We start from the raw sequence: 16588 nt of genomic DNA on the forward strand, positions 1-16588 counted from the left end.
GAGTTACAGCACTCACTTTCTGTTAATTCTTTTTATTTTAAAATACAAAACGGATGCATGCATGGGAAATATACTGGCACGACAAAGCGCGTTTAAAATATAGTAAAGATGGAAAGACGCGGCTGAGTGAAACAAAAGTGGCATGGAAAATTAAAAGGAACTAATTGATTAGCGTGGAAAGGGAAGCCCCCACATTCAGACTTCTTGTTGCAACATATTGAAACTGACGTTGGTGACTTTGGTCATATTTTAGCAATTAATGCCACTAATGTTCTGTGAATATAGGATGCCTTGAGTTTGATGCCTCTCGGTATCTGAGGCTTAAGGATCTTGTGTTCTCAGGCAAGCTTCCTGAATGTCCTCATGTAACTGATTGCACGATAATAGTATCCGCCAGGTAAGCTTAACCCTCTGGCTGTCTGCCTGTACCGTGGTTTGTTAAAACAAAAACAAAAAATCAGTGACACCCCCTTCAATGGGACGATGGCAGAAAGGTTTAATGCACTGTTCTTTCTCTATGACTGACTAGCAGGGATTCATGATTATTTTTATTCCCTCCCAACCCTGTATTTTTTTAGACGAAGTGTGTGGAAAGGTGTCAATGATGGCCATGGCGAGGTGGTGGAAAGCGGCGAGTGCGGGGTTGACGCTGGCGGTCCTTCTGCTGACTTGTGCGCAGCGGGTGGAGGGCAGCGGGGAAGTGGCCAGCGTGGAGGCCAACACCTCGACCAAGCAGTGCAGCGGCTCGTACAAGTGCAACGAGGGGGTGATCCTGCCCATCTGGTACCCGCAGGACCCCTCGGTGGGCGACAAGGTGGCGAGGGCCATCGTCTACTTCGTGGCCATGATCTACATGTTCCTGGGCGTCTCCATCGTCGCCGACCGCTTCATGTCGTCCATCGAGGTGATCACCTCGCAGGAGCGGGAGATCACGGTGAAGAAGCCCAACGGCGAGACCACCACCACCACTGTGCGCCTGTGGAACGAGACCGTGTCCAACCTGACCCTGATGGCGCTGGGCTCGTCGGCGCCCGAGATCCTGCTCTCGGTCATCGAGGTGTGCGGCCACGGCTTCCACGCCGGCGAGCTGGGCCCCAGCACCATCGTGGGCAGCGCCGCCTTCAACACCTTCGTGATCATCGCCATCTGCGTGAACGTGGTGCCCGACGGCGAGATCCGCCGCATCAAGCACCTGCGGGTCTTCTTCGTCACGGCCGCCTGGAGCATCTTCGCCTACGCCTGGCTCTACCTGATCCTGGCCGTCATCTCGCCCGGCGTGGTGGAGCTGTGGGAGAGCCTGCTCACCTTCATCTTCTTCCCCATCTGCGTCGTCTTCGCCTGGGTGGCCGACCGCCGTCTCCTCTTCTACAAGTACATGTACAAGAAGTACCGCGTCGGCCGCCACCGCGCCATCATCGTGGAGAGCGAGGGCGAGCGGCCCGCCCTGTCGGCCGCCGCCTCGGCCAAGGTCGACATTGAGATGGACGGCAAGATGTTCAACTCGCTGCAGGAGGCCTCCGCCGCCTCCGCGCCCTGCCCCGGCTCCTCGGGCCCGCCCGACGGCACCCTGGCCCCCGCCTCCAAGGACCAAGAGGAGGAGTCGCGGCGGGAGATGGCGCGCATCCTGAAGGAGCTGAAGCAGAAGCACCCGGACAAGGAGATGGAGCAGCTGATCGAGCTGGCCAACTACCAGGTGCTGAGCCAGCAGACCAAGAGCCGCGCCTTCTACCGCATCCAGGCCACCCGCCTCATGATCGGCGCCGGCAACATCCTCAAGCGGCACGCCGCCGACCAGGCCCGCAAGGCCGTCTCCATGCAGGAGGTGCGGCCCGAGGTGGACGAGGGCCCCGTCAGCCGCATCTACTTCGAACCCGGCAGCTACCAGTGCCTGGAGAACTGCGGCTCGGTGGCCCTGACCGTGGTGCGGCGGGGCGGCGACCTGACCAACACCGTCACCGTGGACTACCGCACCGAGGACGGCACCGCCAACGCCGGCTCCGACTACGAGTTCACCGAGGGCAGCCTGGTGTTCAAGCCGGGCGAGACGCACAAGGAGATCCTGGTGGGGATTATCGACGACGACATCTTCGAGGAGGACGAGAACTTCTGCGTCCACCTCAGCAACCTGCGGCTGGGCGGGAGCGGGAAGCAGGAGCCGGCGCTGACCACCGCGCCTGCGCCCGGGTCGGGCCCGGCAACCGCGCAGGCGCCGTCGCCCCTGACCGGTGGTGACGCCAACGACGCAGCCTCGGTTTCGAGCCCGGCCGCCGGCGGCGGCGGCGGCGCCACCACCACCAACACGGCGGCCGCCGCCGCCAATCACGTGGGACCCTCCAGCGCTGAGGTCGCGTGCCTGTGCGCGCCCTCCACCGCCAACGTCACCATCTTCGACGACGACCACGCCGGCATCTTCACCTTCGAGGAGAAGGTGATGCACGTGAGCGAGAGCGTGGGCGTGATGGAGGTGAAAGTTCTGAGGGCGTCCGGAGCGCGCGGAGCCGTCGTCGTGCCCTACCGGACCCTGGAGGGCAGCGCCCGGGGAGGCGGCGAGGACTACGAGGACACGGCCGGAGAGCTGGAGTTTGACAACGATGAGATTGTGTAAGTGACAGCCGCCACCCTCCTCCTCTCACCCGACCTCCTGTCACCTTGTCTCCCTCCTTCTCTGAACTGCCACCCTCCTCCTCTCACCCTATCTCCCTCCTCTCACCCAGCCTCCCTCCTCCTCTCACCCAGCCTCCCTCCTCCTCTCACCCAGCCTCCCTCCTCCTCTCACCCAGCCTCCCTCCTCCTCTCACCCAGCCACCCTCCTCTCACCCAGCCACCCTCCTCCTCTCACCCAGCCTCCCTCCTCCTCTCACCCAGCCTCCCTCCTCCTCTCACCCAGCCACCCTCCTCCTCTCACCCTATCTCCCTCCTCTCACCCAGCCACCCTCCTCCTCTCACCCAGCCTCCCTCCTCCTCTCACCCAGCCACCCTCCTCCTCTCACCCAGCCACCCTCCTCCTCTCACCCCCACCCTCCTCCTCTCACCCCCACCCTCCTCCTCTCACCCAGCCTCCCTCCTCCTCTCACCCAGCCACCCTCCTCCTCTCACCCCCACCCTCCTCCTCTCACCCCCACCCTCCTCCTCTCACCCAGCCACCCTCCTCCTCTCACCCAGCCTCCCTCCTCCTCTCACCCAGCCACCCTCCTCCTCTCACCCAGCCTCCCTCCTCCTCTCACCCAGCCACCCTCCTCCTCTCACCCAGCCTCCCTCCTCCTCTCACCCAGCCTCCCTCCTCCTCTCACCCAGCCACCCTCCTCCTCTCACCCTATCTCCCTCCTCTCACCGCCACCCTCCTCCTCTCACCCAGCCTCCCTCCTCCTCTCACCCAGCCACCCTCCTCCTCTCACCCAGCCTCCTCCTCTCACCCAGCCACCCTCCTCCTCTCACCCCCCCTCCTCCTCTCACCCCCACCCTCCTCCTCTCACCCAGCCACCCTCCTCCTCTCACCCAGCCACCCTCCTCCTCTCACCCAGCCACCCTCCTCCTCTCACTCAGCCACCCTCCTCCTCTCACTCAGCCACCCTCCTCCTCTCACCCAGCCACCCTCCTCCTCTCACCCTATCTCCCTCCTCTCACCCAGCCCTCCCTCCTCTCACTCAGCCACCCTCCTCCTCTCACCCAGCCACCCTCCTCCTCTCACCCTATCTCCCTCCTCTCACCCAGCCACCCTCCTCCTCTCACCCAGCCCCTCCTCCTCTCACCCAGCCACCCTCCTCCTCTCCCCAGCCACCCCCTCCTCTCCCCCCTCCTCCCTCCTCTCACCCAGCCTCCCTCCTCCTCTCACCCTACTCCCTCCCTCACCCAGCCTCCCTCCTCCTCTCACCCAGCCACCCTCCTCCTCTCACCCAGCCTCCCTCCTCCTCTCACCCACCCTCCTCCTCTCACCCAGCCTCCCTCCTCCTCTCACCCAGCCACCCTCCTCTCACCCAGCCACCCTCCTCTCACCCAGCCTCCTCCCTCACCTCACCCAGCCACCCTCCTCTCACCCAGCCACCCTCCTCTCACCCAGCCTCCCTCCTCCCTCACCCACCCTCCTCCTCTCACCCAGCCTCCCTCCTCCTCTCACCCAGCCCCCCTCCTCCTCTCACCCAGCCACCCTCCTCTCACCCAGCCACCCTCCTCTCACCCAGCCTCCCTCCTCCTCTCACCCAGCCACCCTCCTCCTCTCACCCAGCCTCCCTCCTCTCACCCAGCCACCCCTCCTCCTCTCACCCAGCCACCCTCCTCCTCTCACCCAGCCACCCTCCTCCTCTCACCCAGCCTCCCTCCTCCTCTCACCCACCCTCCCTCCTCCTCTCACCCACACTTCCTCCCTCCTCCTCTCACCCACCCTCCTCCTCTCACCCAGCCCCCCTCCTCCTCTCACCCAGCCTCCTCCTCCTCTCACCCAGCCACCCTCCTCCTCTCGCCCAGCCACCCCTCCTCTCACCCTATCTCCCTCCTCTCTCACCCAGCCTCCCTCCTGCTCTACCCTATCTCCCTCCTCTCACCCAGCCTCCTCCCCTCTCACCCAGCCTCCCTCCTCCTCTCACCCAGCCACCCTCCTCCTCTCACCCAGCCACCCTCCTCCTCTCACCAAGCCACCCTCCTCCTCTCACCCAGCCACCCTCCTCCTCTCACCCAGCCACCCTTCCTCCTCTCACCCAGCATCCATCACCTCTCCTCTCACCCAGCTCCCTCCTCTCACCCAGCCTCTCTCCCCCTCTCACCTCTCACCTCTTCCTCTCACTCAGCTCCCTCCTTCACCCAGCCACCCTCCTCCTCTCACCCAGCCACCCTCCTCCTCTCACCCAGCCACCCTCCTCTCACCCAGCCACCCCTCCTCTCACCCAGCCACCCTCCTCCTCTCACTCAGCCTCCCTCCTCCTCTCACCAGCCACCCTCCTCCTCTCACCCAGCCACCCTCCTCCTCACCCAGCCCCTCTCCTCTCACCCAGCCTCCCTCCTCCTCTCACCAGCCTCCCTCCCTCTCACCCAGCCTCCTCCTCCTCTCACCCAGCCTCCTCCTCTCGCCCAGCCTCCCTCCTCCTCTCGCCCAGCCTCCCTCCTCTCACCCAGCCTCCCTCCTCCTCTCACCCAGCCACCCTCCTCTCACCCAGCCTCCCTCCTCCTCTCACCCAGCCACCCTCCTCCTCTCACCCAGCCACCCTCCTCCTCTCACCCAGCCTTCCTCCTCCTCTCGCCCAGCCACCCTCCTCCTCTCGCCCAGCCACCCTCCTCCTCTCACCCTATCTCCCTCCTCTCACCCAGCCTCCCTCCTCCTCTCACCCAGCCTCCCTCCTCTCACCCAGCCTCCCTCCTCCTCTCACCCAGCCACCCTCCTCCTCTCATCCAGCCTCCCTCCTTCTCTCACCCAGCCTCCCTCCTCTCACCCAGCCTCCCTCCTCCTCTCACCCAGCCACCCTCCTCTCATCCAGCCACCCTCCTCCTCTCACCCAGCCTCCTCCCCTCCTCACCCCACCCCCCTCCTCCTCTCACTCAGCCTCCCTCCTCTCACCCAGCCACCCTCCTCCTCTCACCCAGCCACCCTCCTCTCACCCAGCCACCCTCCTCCTCTCACTCAGCCACCCTCCTCCTCTCACCCAGCCACCCTCCTCTCACCCAGCCACCGTCCTCCTCTCCCCAGCCACCCTCCTCCTCTCACTCAGCCTCCCTCCTCCTCTCACCCAGCCTCCCTCCTCCTCTCACCCAGCCTCCCTCCTCCTCTCACCCAGCCACCCTCCTCCTCTCACCTAGCCTCCCTCCTATCACCCAGCCACCCTCCTCCTCTCACCCTATCTCCCTCCTCTCACCCAGCCTCCCTCCTCCGCTCACCCAGCCACCCTCCTCCTCTCACCCAGCACCCTCCTCCTCTCACCCAGCCTCCCTCCTCTCACCCAGCCACCCTCCTCCTCTCACCCAGCCACCCTCCTCCTCTCACCCCAGCCTCCCTCCTCCTCTCACTCAGCCACCCTCCTCCTCTCATCCAGCCACCCTCCTCCTCTCACTCAGCCACCCTCCTCCTCTCGCCCAGCCACCCTCCTCCTCTCACTCAGCCTCCCTCCTCCTCTCACCCACCCACCCTCCTCCTCTCATCCAGCCACCCTCCTCCTCTCACTCAGCCACCCTCCTCCTCTCACCCAGCCACCCTCCTCCTCTCACCCAGCCTCCCTCCTCCTCTCACCCAGCCTCCCTCCTCCTCTCACCCGCCACCCTCCTCCTCTCACCCAGCCACCCTCCTCCTCTCACCCAGCCACCCTCCTGCTCTCATCCAGCCACCCTCCTCCTCTCACTCAGCCACCCTCCTCCTCTCGCCCAGCCACCCTCCTCCTCTCACCCAGCCTCCCTCCTCCTCTCACCCAGCCTCCCTCCTCCTCTCACCCAGCCCCCCCTCCTCCTCTCACCCAGCACCCTCCTTCTCTGAACTGCCCCCTCCTCCTCTCACCAGCCACCCTCCTCCTCTCACCCAGCCACCCTCCTCCTCTCACCCAGCCTCCCTCCTCTCACCCAGCCACCCTCCTCCTCTCACCCTATCTCCCTCCTCTCACCCAGCCTCCCTCCTCCGCTCACTCAGCCACCCTCCTCCTCTCACCCAGGCACCCGCCTCCTCTCACCCAGCCTCCCTCCTCTCACCCAGCCACCCTCCTCCTCTCACCCAGCCACCCTCCTCCTCTCACCCAGCCTCCCTCCTCCTCTCACTCAGCCACCCTCCTCCTCTCATCCAGCCACCCTCCTCCTCTCACTCAGCCACCCTCCTCCTCTCGCCCAGCCACCCTCCTCCTCTCACTCAGCCTCCCTCCTCCTCTCACCCACCCACCCTCCTCCTCTCATCCAGCCACCCTCCTCCTCTCACTCAGCCACCCTCCTCCTCTCACTCAGCCACCCTCCTCCTCTCACCCAGCCTCCCTCCTCCTCTCACCCAGCCACCCTCCTCCTCTCACCCAGCCACCCTCCTCCTCTCACCCAGCCACCCTCCTGCTCTCATCCAGCCACCCTCCTCCTCTCACTCAGCCACCCTCCTCCTCTCGCCCAGCCACCCTCCTCCTCTCACTCAGCCTCCCTCCTCCTCTCACTCAGCCTCCCTCCTCCTCTCACTCAGCCTCCCTCCTCCTCTCACCCAGCCACCCTCCTCTCACCCAGCCACCCTCCTCCTCTCAACCAGCCCCCCTCCTCCGCTCAGCTGTCTCCTTCCTCCTCTCGCCTAACCTCCTTTCCCTTTTCTGCTCTTGTATGTTTCTCTCAGTTTGCAGTCAGTGATGCCATATTATATTGGGTTGAGTGGATTGAGTTCTGTTGGGACGAGTGCATTTATGCTGGCGAAGAATCCAGTTCACATCGACAATTTGGTTGTGTTTCCTTTCCATCCAAAAGGCAGCAGGGTGCATTTGCTGTCTCCCCTTTCTGAAGAATGCAAGAAATTTTCAGCTGTTGCTGGTATCTATTAGATATTATTATAAATAACCAGAAACAAGGCTCAGAACATTAAAAATGGAGATATAAGCTTTGAAATTGGAGCTAGGACATGCAGTGGTGATGCCACGAGACTCTTCGTCAAAGAAAGAGTAATGAAGACCTGTAACTCTTCCCCTCCCCCTTCATAAAAACTGTCAGATTAGTATTTCAAAACTGCAACATTGCTTAAACATTCATTTCTTAGAGGTACTCTCACATGACAAGTCTTAAAGGTTAACAAAACAAGTTGGGTACATAGAGTTAAGATAAAGATCAGCCATGATATAATTGAACAGGAGGAAGAGTCATAGGAGTGGATGGCCCACCTGCTTTCTGATGTTTTTATTCACAAATGACGGAACATTTTACAGAGAAGGGAGAAGCCTAAAGTTATTTAAGTTTTACCATGTCCCTGAATTGTACTTTGTGCAAATATTTTGTTTTTTTATTGATACGTTCATTGGTGAGGTCACACCATTTTGTCTTTCAACCTAAAGTAGCTGCATTTGCAAGCTTGACCGGATATTCATCTGTGTTTCTGGAGCAAGGTGGGGGAAGATTGTGGTGGCAGAGGCAGTTACACTGTCAAAATCAGGATGTAGAGCTTACTTTTATAGTCTTACTGCCTATTCACCTGGCATAATTTCCACTGTGGCTTGGGTACAAGCGCCAAAACATCTGATGCTATTTTCACGCACTTTGATGTGACGTGCGACTAATGTTGAATTCAACCAGTAGCGGTTAGAATCTTGAAAGGAGCAGTCAGCTGCAAATAGATAATTGGTTTCTATTTGGTTTTTAGAAGGAGGTTTAATAAGAATGCTTTCTGCTTGGCATTTTTTTGCCATCTTGTTCGTTCTCCTTGCACAGAGAGGTGCTCGCATTGTTGTAAAATGAAATTGGTAGTGACCAATTGTCAGAAAAGAAGAAACAGGAACAGCAGCAGCAGGTGGGCCAGCTTCTGTGAGCGGCCCTTGCCTGTTTAACAAGGACATGGGGAGTCCACACCGAGTAGAATAACAATGGGCAGCTTCACAGCTCCAGGGTCCCAGGTTCGATTCCCGGCTTGTTCACTGTCTGTGCGGAATCTGCACATTCTCCTCGCACCTGCATAGGTTTCTTCCGGTTGCTCTGGTTTCCTCCCACAGTCCAAAGATGTGCACGTCCCGTGGATTGGCCATGCTAAATTGCCCTTAGTGTCCATATTAAAAGGGTGAGTTGGGGTTGCGGGGATAGGGTGAAGGTGTGTGGGGAGAGGGTGGAGGTGTTGGCTTGGGCGGTGTGCTCTTTCCAAGGGCCGGTGCAGACTTGATGGGCTGAATTGCCTCCTGCACTGTAAATTCTATGATTCTGTGATTCTATGAATAAGTAAATTACTGTGGATGGTAGAATCTGAAACAAAAACAGAAAATACTGGACAGTCAAAGCAGGTCTGGCAGCATCTGTGGAGAGAAAAGGGAGCTAATATTTCAAAGCTTTGACAAAGGGTTATCCAGACTCGAAACGTTAGCTCCCTTCTCTCTCCACAAATACTGTCAGACCTGCTGTGATTGTCTCGTATTTTCTGTTGTGTGAGTAGAATAACAAACAGGTTTATTTACAATTAAGTTACATACAACTCTCAGTAGATCCCTACACTCCTCGGTCGGTGCTTTACTGGCTGACCTTTTATACATGGCTGAATGGAGGAACTCGTACTCCACGAGAACCACATGGAAGATAATCCTTCCCACCTCGTAATTCCCTTGTGGGATATTACAGTCCTTCACCCTGCAAGGAGTCCAGGAACAAGGATATTTACTTGCAGGAAGCCTTATCCCATTCATGTGGTCTGTAACCAAAACTGAGATATATGTGGCTAAGTGAGGTGCAGTCTAGGAGGGTAATCCATTTCTCAGGACAGGCCATGCTTCAGAATGCAACTCACCTGTAACTCACATACAACTTAGACTATTTTCTGTTGAAGTGATCGTCATTGTAACCATGGATTCCCATGAATCATGGTCTTTCGAGGCTAAAAATGGAAACATTTGTGACATCAGTCAGGCTGCAGTGCATTTCTCTATAAAGCAGGTGACCAATGTACTGTTTGTCTAGGCTAACAGTTTCATGACATTCTTCATGGACCTCAGGAGCTGTAGGAACAGTAATGTGAATAGGCCGTTCAGACATTGAACTTGTTCTACCGTTCAATTAGATCATGACTGATCTATGTCTCAGCAACCCTTTTTATTTTTCTTTGCTTCAAGTTTCTTGATATATGAATAAGAATTTGTTGATATTGAAAATTTCAAGTCACCAGGTGTTCACAGTCCTAAGATTTCAACAACCTTCATGTGGGAAAAGCAGTTCCTGACTTCATTCCAAAATGATCAGCAGAAAGTGACGAAGGGCTTGCAACTAGTGAACAATTCTTACAAGCATGGAGTGATCTCCTTCCCATTTGTTTATCAGGACTCCTGCTCTTGTGATGCCTGGAAACCTTCCACTCTGAACTCTTCTCTGGTGCTCCCTCTCCTTGCATTTCCCTCTCCTTGAAGAAGAGCAGGACATCCCAGGCTAGTTGGCAGGACATAGTAGATATGCTCTGCAGACGTGACTGATGACCCTGCTGTAAAACCTAAGGATACCAGTGAAAATCACAAATAAAAAGCAATCACATCTGGAGCAAACCAGTTATTAGTGGGTTCTGAAACAAATGATCTGCCACTTGGACCGATCTTGGGCTTTGTTACACTGCAGCCTTGTTAATAGTGCCAAGATAATAGTGGTGTGCTGCCTACTGCATATCTTTGCTACTGTTGGCTATAAAATGAGAAAGTTGATGACCTGGAGAATGTGGTGGAAGATCTGTCTACATCTGAGCTGTATCCGCCAACTCACTAACCATCACTTTTTATCACTCACTCTTTTCCATTGCATTTATTTCCCAAGCTCAGCATCATTTGAGCCAGTTCTTCTACCCTTTAGTGCTCCCAGTGATCATTTGTCTACATGCCATCTCTCTTAAGTGAGTACACAGAAAAGCTGTAGACAACTTGTCAATTAAAAGTGTCACAGTTTAGTCAAGTTAACAAATGGGAGGCTGTTGATGCTCAGATGAGAGCTTCAAAAATGCTCATGTTTGAGGATTCACAAAGCTTGGGCTAGAGGGAGTCTGTCTGCTGACTGCAGCACTTTGGCTGCTGATGAAAAATACTGACCCAGTTGGCTTTCTGGAACCAAGACAGACTGATGGGATGCCAGGGGACCAGGTGTGGCGTCCTGAAAGAACGCAGCTTGTGTTACTCCATTTGTTCCAGTGTCACTCTCATGGAATTGAGGCTAAGCACTGTCACCAGCCTGCAGGGAATTTGCATTGCAGCTGAAACCTGTATTGATATGTTCCCTCAGTCTTTTGAAGGCAGTCTGTATTGCGACTGTTTGAGCTATAACTGAAATGCTGGTGCCATTGACTCCTGGATAAAGAGTGCAGCTGCAATGTCCATTGAGATTACCAGATGCTCCATAGTAGATTATGCATGTTAATACTTTGTTCCAGAATGCGACATATGTTGGAAGTTTACTGCTTGATACTCTCTCACATTGTGAGGCAGCATTTTCTGGATCTTTCGAAGACCTATACCCAGAGCTTGCACTCTCCTTGTTCGCCCTTTCTAATTTTTCCAATTTCATCTTAGTAGAGCTGAGTATTTGTGCTTAGATTCACAAGAAATAGGAGGAGAAATGGACATACGGCCCTGCGGATTATGACTGATCTGCCTCAGTTCCATTTTCCTACCTTCTCCCCAAATCCCTAGATTCCTTGGAAGTTCAAATACCTGTCTGTTTGAGCCTTAGGTATACTCACCCATGAAGCATCCATAACCCTCTCGGGTAGACAATTTCAAAGATTTACAACCCTCTGAGTGAAGAAATGTCTCTTCTTCTCAGTCCGAATTGACCCCTTATGCCGAGACTCTGGCCACCATTCTAGATTCCCCAGCCAGAGGAACCAACCTCTCTGTTTATCCCGTCAAGCCCCTTTGGAATTTTGTGTGTTTCAATGAGATCCCCTCTGATTCTTCTAAATTCACGGGTATCCAGGTCCAATTTACTCTCATCTCAGGAACCTATCTAGTGAATCTTGCTGTACTGCCTAGAATGCAAGTATATCCTTCCTTAAATATGGAAACCAAAACTGCAAACCGTATTCCAGGAACAGTCTTCCCAAAACCTATACAATTATAACAAGACTTCAACATTGTTATATTACAATTCCCTTACAATAAAGGCAAACATGCCTTGTGTCTCTAATTGCTTACTTTATGTACCTACACGCTAACTTTTGTGTTCCTTGTATGAGTACACCCAATATATAAATGTTCCACACATTTTAAAAACATATTCTGCTTTTCAATTCTTACTACCAAAGTGAATAACCCCACCACGTAATATTCTATTTACTCTCTTATTATCCACTCACTTAATCTGTCTCTATTCCTAACTCTTAACAGTTTACCCTTCACCCTGTGAAGATTCCTCAAATCCATTCCCTCTTCTACTCTGGGTACTAGTTTCTCTGCTAGTTCATAAAAATGACTCAGGGGTCATCTATTCCATTAGAATTTCCATTGCTGTATTACTGAACCTGGCACTCCCTTCAGGAGACATCTATCACAAGAAGTCCCAAATGCACCACACATTTTTTTTTCAAATTTAAGAGGTCAAAGTAGGCTTGAAGTCTGACCCCACAAGCCAAAACTGCAAGATACTAATCGAAGCTACTGATGTACAGGCAGTTCATTTAAATGAGGCCTGACTATCAAAATGACTTGGATCTCATGCTACTGACATCAAGCAGGCATCCTGCTCACTGCCTACTTAATCGGCAGTCCACATGAAAATCAAACTACTTTATGTTTGAAAGTGCTGAATTTATAGATTCCTTTTCTCAAGTTTTGAAATTAGATTGTGTGTGTATATACACGTATAACCTATCTGTAATTTACTTGATGGTAAATTTATTTAATATATAAATATAAATTGATTAATATTTACAGTGGAGCCTGTTGACACTCAATACAGACAATAATAAAATGTTTTATATTATGTATACAGGTTTAAAACTGTGATAAAAGAAAATGGAATTATTTAATTTCTATTTGACAGGCTGTTTGAAAATATAGTTTCATTATTGGAACTTTGTTTTGTGGAAGAATAAATAACACAAGCACAATGTAGCAAATATAGAGTTACTTATTATTAAGAGCTTGCTCTTGTAGTCCAGCCACACAATAACATAACATGCAGTCCTTTGATGGTATTTGCAGGCACCATAAATAATTGTTTGCGTATTTTAACTTCAGAAGTAAGAATTTTCCATTTCAAAGATTTATGTGCATTCATGTAAAATGCATTTTCCTTGTTTTTATTGAATAAAGATAGTGCATTTTTGGTAACATGCTCAATTTGTCACACCATTGAGCTTTTAAGGTATGAAAATGCAGGAAACCAGAGTGATTTCTCATTGGGTGGGGAAAATTAACGAGAGCATGGACTTTTGCTGCTGTACCTTTGCTCGTGGCTGTTTCATAGGGTTGTACACTTCTTGACTACACATAGAATTTCAAAACTTCAATACAAAAGTAGTTTCCTTCAACTGCAACTGACGTGGAAATAACACGAGAGGCCATCTGAGGTCAAACATGATAAATGTGTTGTCCATTGTGTCGGAGAGTAAACACTTTGAGACCTGAAGAAACAGTGTTAGGTTGGTGCAGTTCTGTCCCGGCTCTGTTCTAGCATGGATCCAAACAATCTTGCTGTCAGTATTTTCTTGGAGAAGTCAGGAGCAGGTAAGGATGCCAATCAGATCAAGAGAGGGGGCTGGGGGGGGGGGATTAGGAATGAATGATTAGCTGATTCTAATCTTGAGTCTTAAATCCTTGAAGACTGGAGGAGGGAAGAAATAATAAGGAAAGCTGCATAGTTGTCTAGTTGCAAACTCTGGGGGAAAATGAGTTAGGTTATGAGTCTCGATTCCAGCATAACAGGGATTTAGGGAGAAGGGAAAACATATTGAATGGTGGGCATGAATCACCGAATAGAATTAGAAAATGGTTGCAGCACAGATGACCATGCTAGCTTTCTGCAAAAGCAATTTGGCTAGTCCTGCTTCCTGACCCTTCAGGTGCTTATGCAAATCTCTTTTGAGAGCCACAGGTGAATTTGCCTCCACAACCCTTACAGGCAAATGCATTCTAGATTGTCACTACTCACTGTGAAAATGTGTCTTCTCATCTTGCCTTTATTTATTTTACTAATCACTTTAAATCTGTGGTCTCTGGTTTTCAACTCTACTGCCAATAGTCACAGTGTTTTCCCTATTTGATCTGTGTAAACCACCCCCCCCCCCCCCTCCCTCTTGCGCTGCCATGATTTTGACCATCCCTCAAATCTCCTTTCAACCTCTGTTCTCCAAGCAGAGTAGCCCCAGCTTCCTCTATCTATCCACCTGACTGAAGTCTCTCATTCTTGGAACTATTCTTATAGTTCTTTATTATCTTTTCTGCACCCTCTCCAAAACCTTCATATGCTTCCTAAAAGTGGAGTGACCAGGCAGGATTGGATTGACCAGGACGAAGCAATGTTTGATAAAGATTCACCATAGCCTTGACATGAGAATTTATTGAAGGAGGTGCACTGAAGGAAGATTAGAGGGATGAAGACCAAGAGGGAGAAAGAGCATGATGAAACCAGTTGAAATTGAAAATAGGAGGATTCTACAAGCAACTGAAGAGAAAAGTGCAAGATCACCAAGTGTGGAGAAATGAGCAGACCTGTGCTGAGGCAGATCACTACTATCATTTTAGCTTCTGTTCTCTGTGCTTCTATTCATAAAGCCCAGGATCCCGTATGTCTTTTTAACCATTTCCTGAATCTGCCTCTGGCTCTTCAATGATTTGTGTCCATATACTCCCAGGTCTCTCGGTTCATACACCCCTTTCTCAAATGAAACATTTAGATTCTATTGCCACTCCTGACTCTTCGTACAAAAATGTATTAATGCATTTCTTTGCATTAAATTGCACATGCAGTTGTCCACCCATTAAAGTTTGTCTATTCCATCAGCCTGTCAAACGTTCCTGAACTTCCTGCCCTGAAAGGGGCAGCAGGGTAGCATGGTGGTTAGCATAAATGCTTCACAGCTCCAGGGTCCTAGGTTCGATTCCCGGCTGGGTCACTGTCTGTGTGGAGTCTGCACATCCTCCCCCTGTGTGCGTGGGTTTCCTCCGGGTGCTCCGGTTTCCTCCCACAGTCCAAAGATGTGCGGGTTAGGTGGATTGGCCATGCTAAATTGCCCGTAGTGTCCTAATAAAAGTAAGGTTGGGGGGGTTGTTGGGTTACGGGTATAGGGTGGATACGTGGGTTTGAGTAGGGTGATCATGGCTCGGCACAACATTGAGGGCCGAAGGGCATGTTCTGTGCTGTACTGTTCTATATTCTATATCTATATAAACTCTTATCACGATCTTCCTCACAGTTCATTATTTCCAAGCTTTGTGTCTTCTGCAAATTCTGAAATTGAGGGGCGGCACTGTGGCCCAGTGGGTTAACACGGTGGCGCCATGGGTTAACGCGGCGCCGAGGACCCAGGCTCGATTCCGGCCCCGGGTCACTGAAATTGAAAATAGGAGGATTCTACAAGCAACTGAAGAGAAAAGTGCAAGAACACAAAATGTGGAGAAATGAGCAGACCTGTGCTGAGGCAGATCACTACTATCATTTTAGCTTCTGTTCTCTGTTCTTCCATTCATAAAGCCCAGGATCCCGTATGTCTTTTTAACCACTTCCTGAATCTGCCTCTGGCTCTTCAATGATTTGTGTCCATTTACTCCCAGGTCTCTCGGTTCGTACACCCCTTTCACAAATGAAACATTTAGTTTCTATTGCCACTCCTGACTCTTCGCACAAAAATGTATTACCGTATTTCTTTGCATTAAACTGCACCTGCAGTTGTCCACCCATTAAAGTTTGTCTATTCCATCAGCCTGTCAAACTTTCCTGAACTCTTAACACGATCTTCCTCACAGTTCATTATTTCCAAGCTTTGTGTCTTCTGCAAATTCTGAAATTGAGGGGCGGCACGGTGGTGCAGTGGGTTAACACGGTGGCGCCATAGGTTAACACGGCGCCGAGGACCCAGGCACGATCCCGACCCCGGGTCACTGTCCGTGTGGAGTTTCCCCATCCTCCCCATATCTGTGTGGGTCTCACCCCAACAACCCAAAGATATGCAGGGTAGGTGGATTGGCCACTCTAAATTGCCCCTTAATTGGAAACATTTTTTTAAAATCTGAAATTGTACTGTGCAGACTCAAGTCTAGTTTATTAATATAGATCAAGAAAAGCAGTGATCCTGACACTGCCCCCAAGGAAAACCAGGGATTACCATGCCATGGGTCATAATCCCTTAGTATGATCATGGGATGAGATTTTGGTGTTGTGAACATTGAGGCTGTAATAGTGCTGTGGAGCGGGAACTCTGTTGGGAAAGTCCTGGGACCGGCTCGAAGGTTCCATGATATTAGAATTAGAATTAGAACAGTACAGCACAGAACAGGCCCTTCGGCCCTCAATGTTGTGCCGAGCAATGATCACCCTACTCAAGCCCACGTATCCACCCTATACCCGTAACCCAACAACCCCCATTAACATTATTTTTAAGACACTAAGGGCAATTTAGCCTGGCCAATCCACCTAACCCGCACATCTTTGGACTGTGGGAGGAAACCGGAGCACCCGGAGGAAACCCACGCACACACGGGGAGGACGTGCAGACTCCGCACAGACAGTGACCCAGCCGGGAATCGAACCTGGGACCCTGGAGCTGTGAAGCATTGATGCTAACCACCATGCTACCGTGCTGCCCCTGCTACCGTGCTGCCCATGATTTCCCATGTGCCCAATTGGGCCCATGTGCCCAATATGTGCACATGATTTCTCTCCCCCTGGCTCATAGTTCATAGGAGGGGAAGGAAGTTAACAAGTTTTGAATGGGAAGGAAGCCTCAGTGTATGTCCAAAGTGCGTCCTTTTTATTTCTGGCTTGCATTTTGCTGGGGGGT

At 52.5% G+C, this 16588-nt stretch overlaps 1 protein-coding gene across 7 annotated transcripts in view; it reads left to right on the forward strand.

Moving 5' to 3' along the window:
• Positions 1 to 16588, forward strand: part of slc8a1b (solute carrier family 8 member 1b) — a 356896-nt gene that overhangs the window by 855 nt on the left and 339453 nt on the right. For 5 of the 7 annotated variants that reach the window (XM_038799137.1, XM_038799134.1, XM_038799138.1 and 2 more), the window contains exon 1: positions 2305 to 2601. In XM_038799137.1, coding sequence (XP_038655065.1) covers positions 2432 to 2601 — 170 coding nt within the window. In that variant the 5' untranslated portion in view covers positions 2305 to 2431. Of the gene's footprint in view, positions 1 to 578; positions 2602 to 16588 lie in introns of those variants that run through there. The other 2 variants (XM_038799133.1, XM_038799140.1) reach the window with 2 other exon arrangements.

The sequence above is a fragment of the Scyliorhinus canicula genome, chromosome 6 (genome assembly GCF_902713615.1).
Source record: "Scyliorhinus canicula chromosome 6, sScyCan1.1, whole genome shotgun sequence".
Lineage (NCBI taxonomy): Eukaryota > Metazoa > Chordata > Chondrichthyes > Carcharhiniformes > Scyliorhinidae > Scyliorhinus > Scyliorhinus canicula.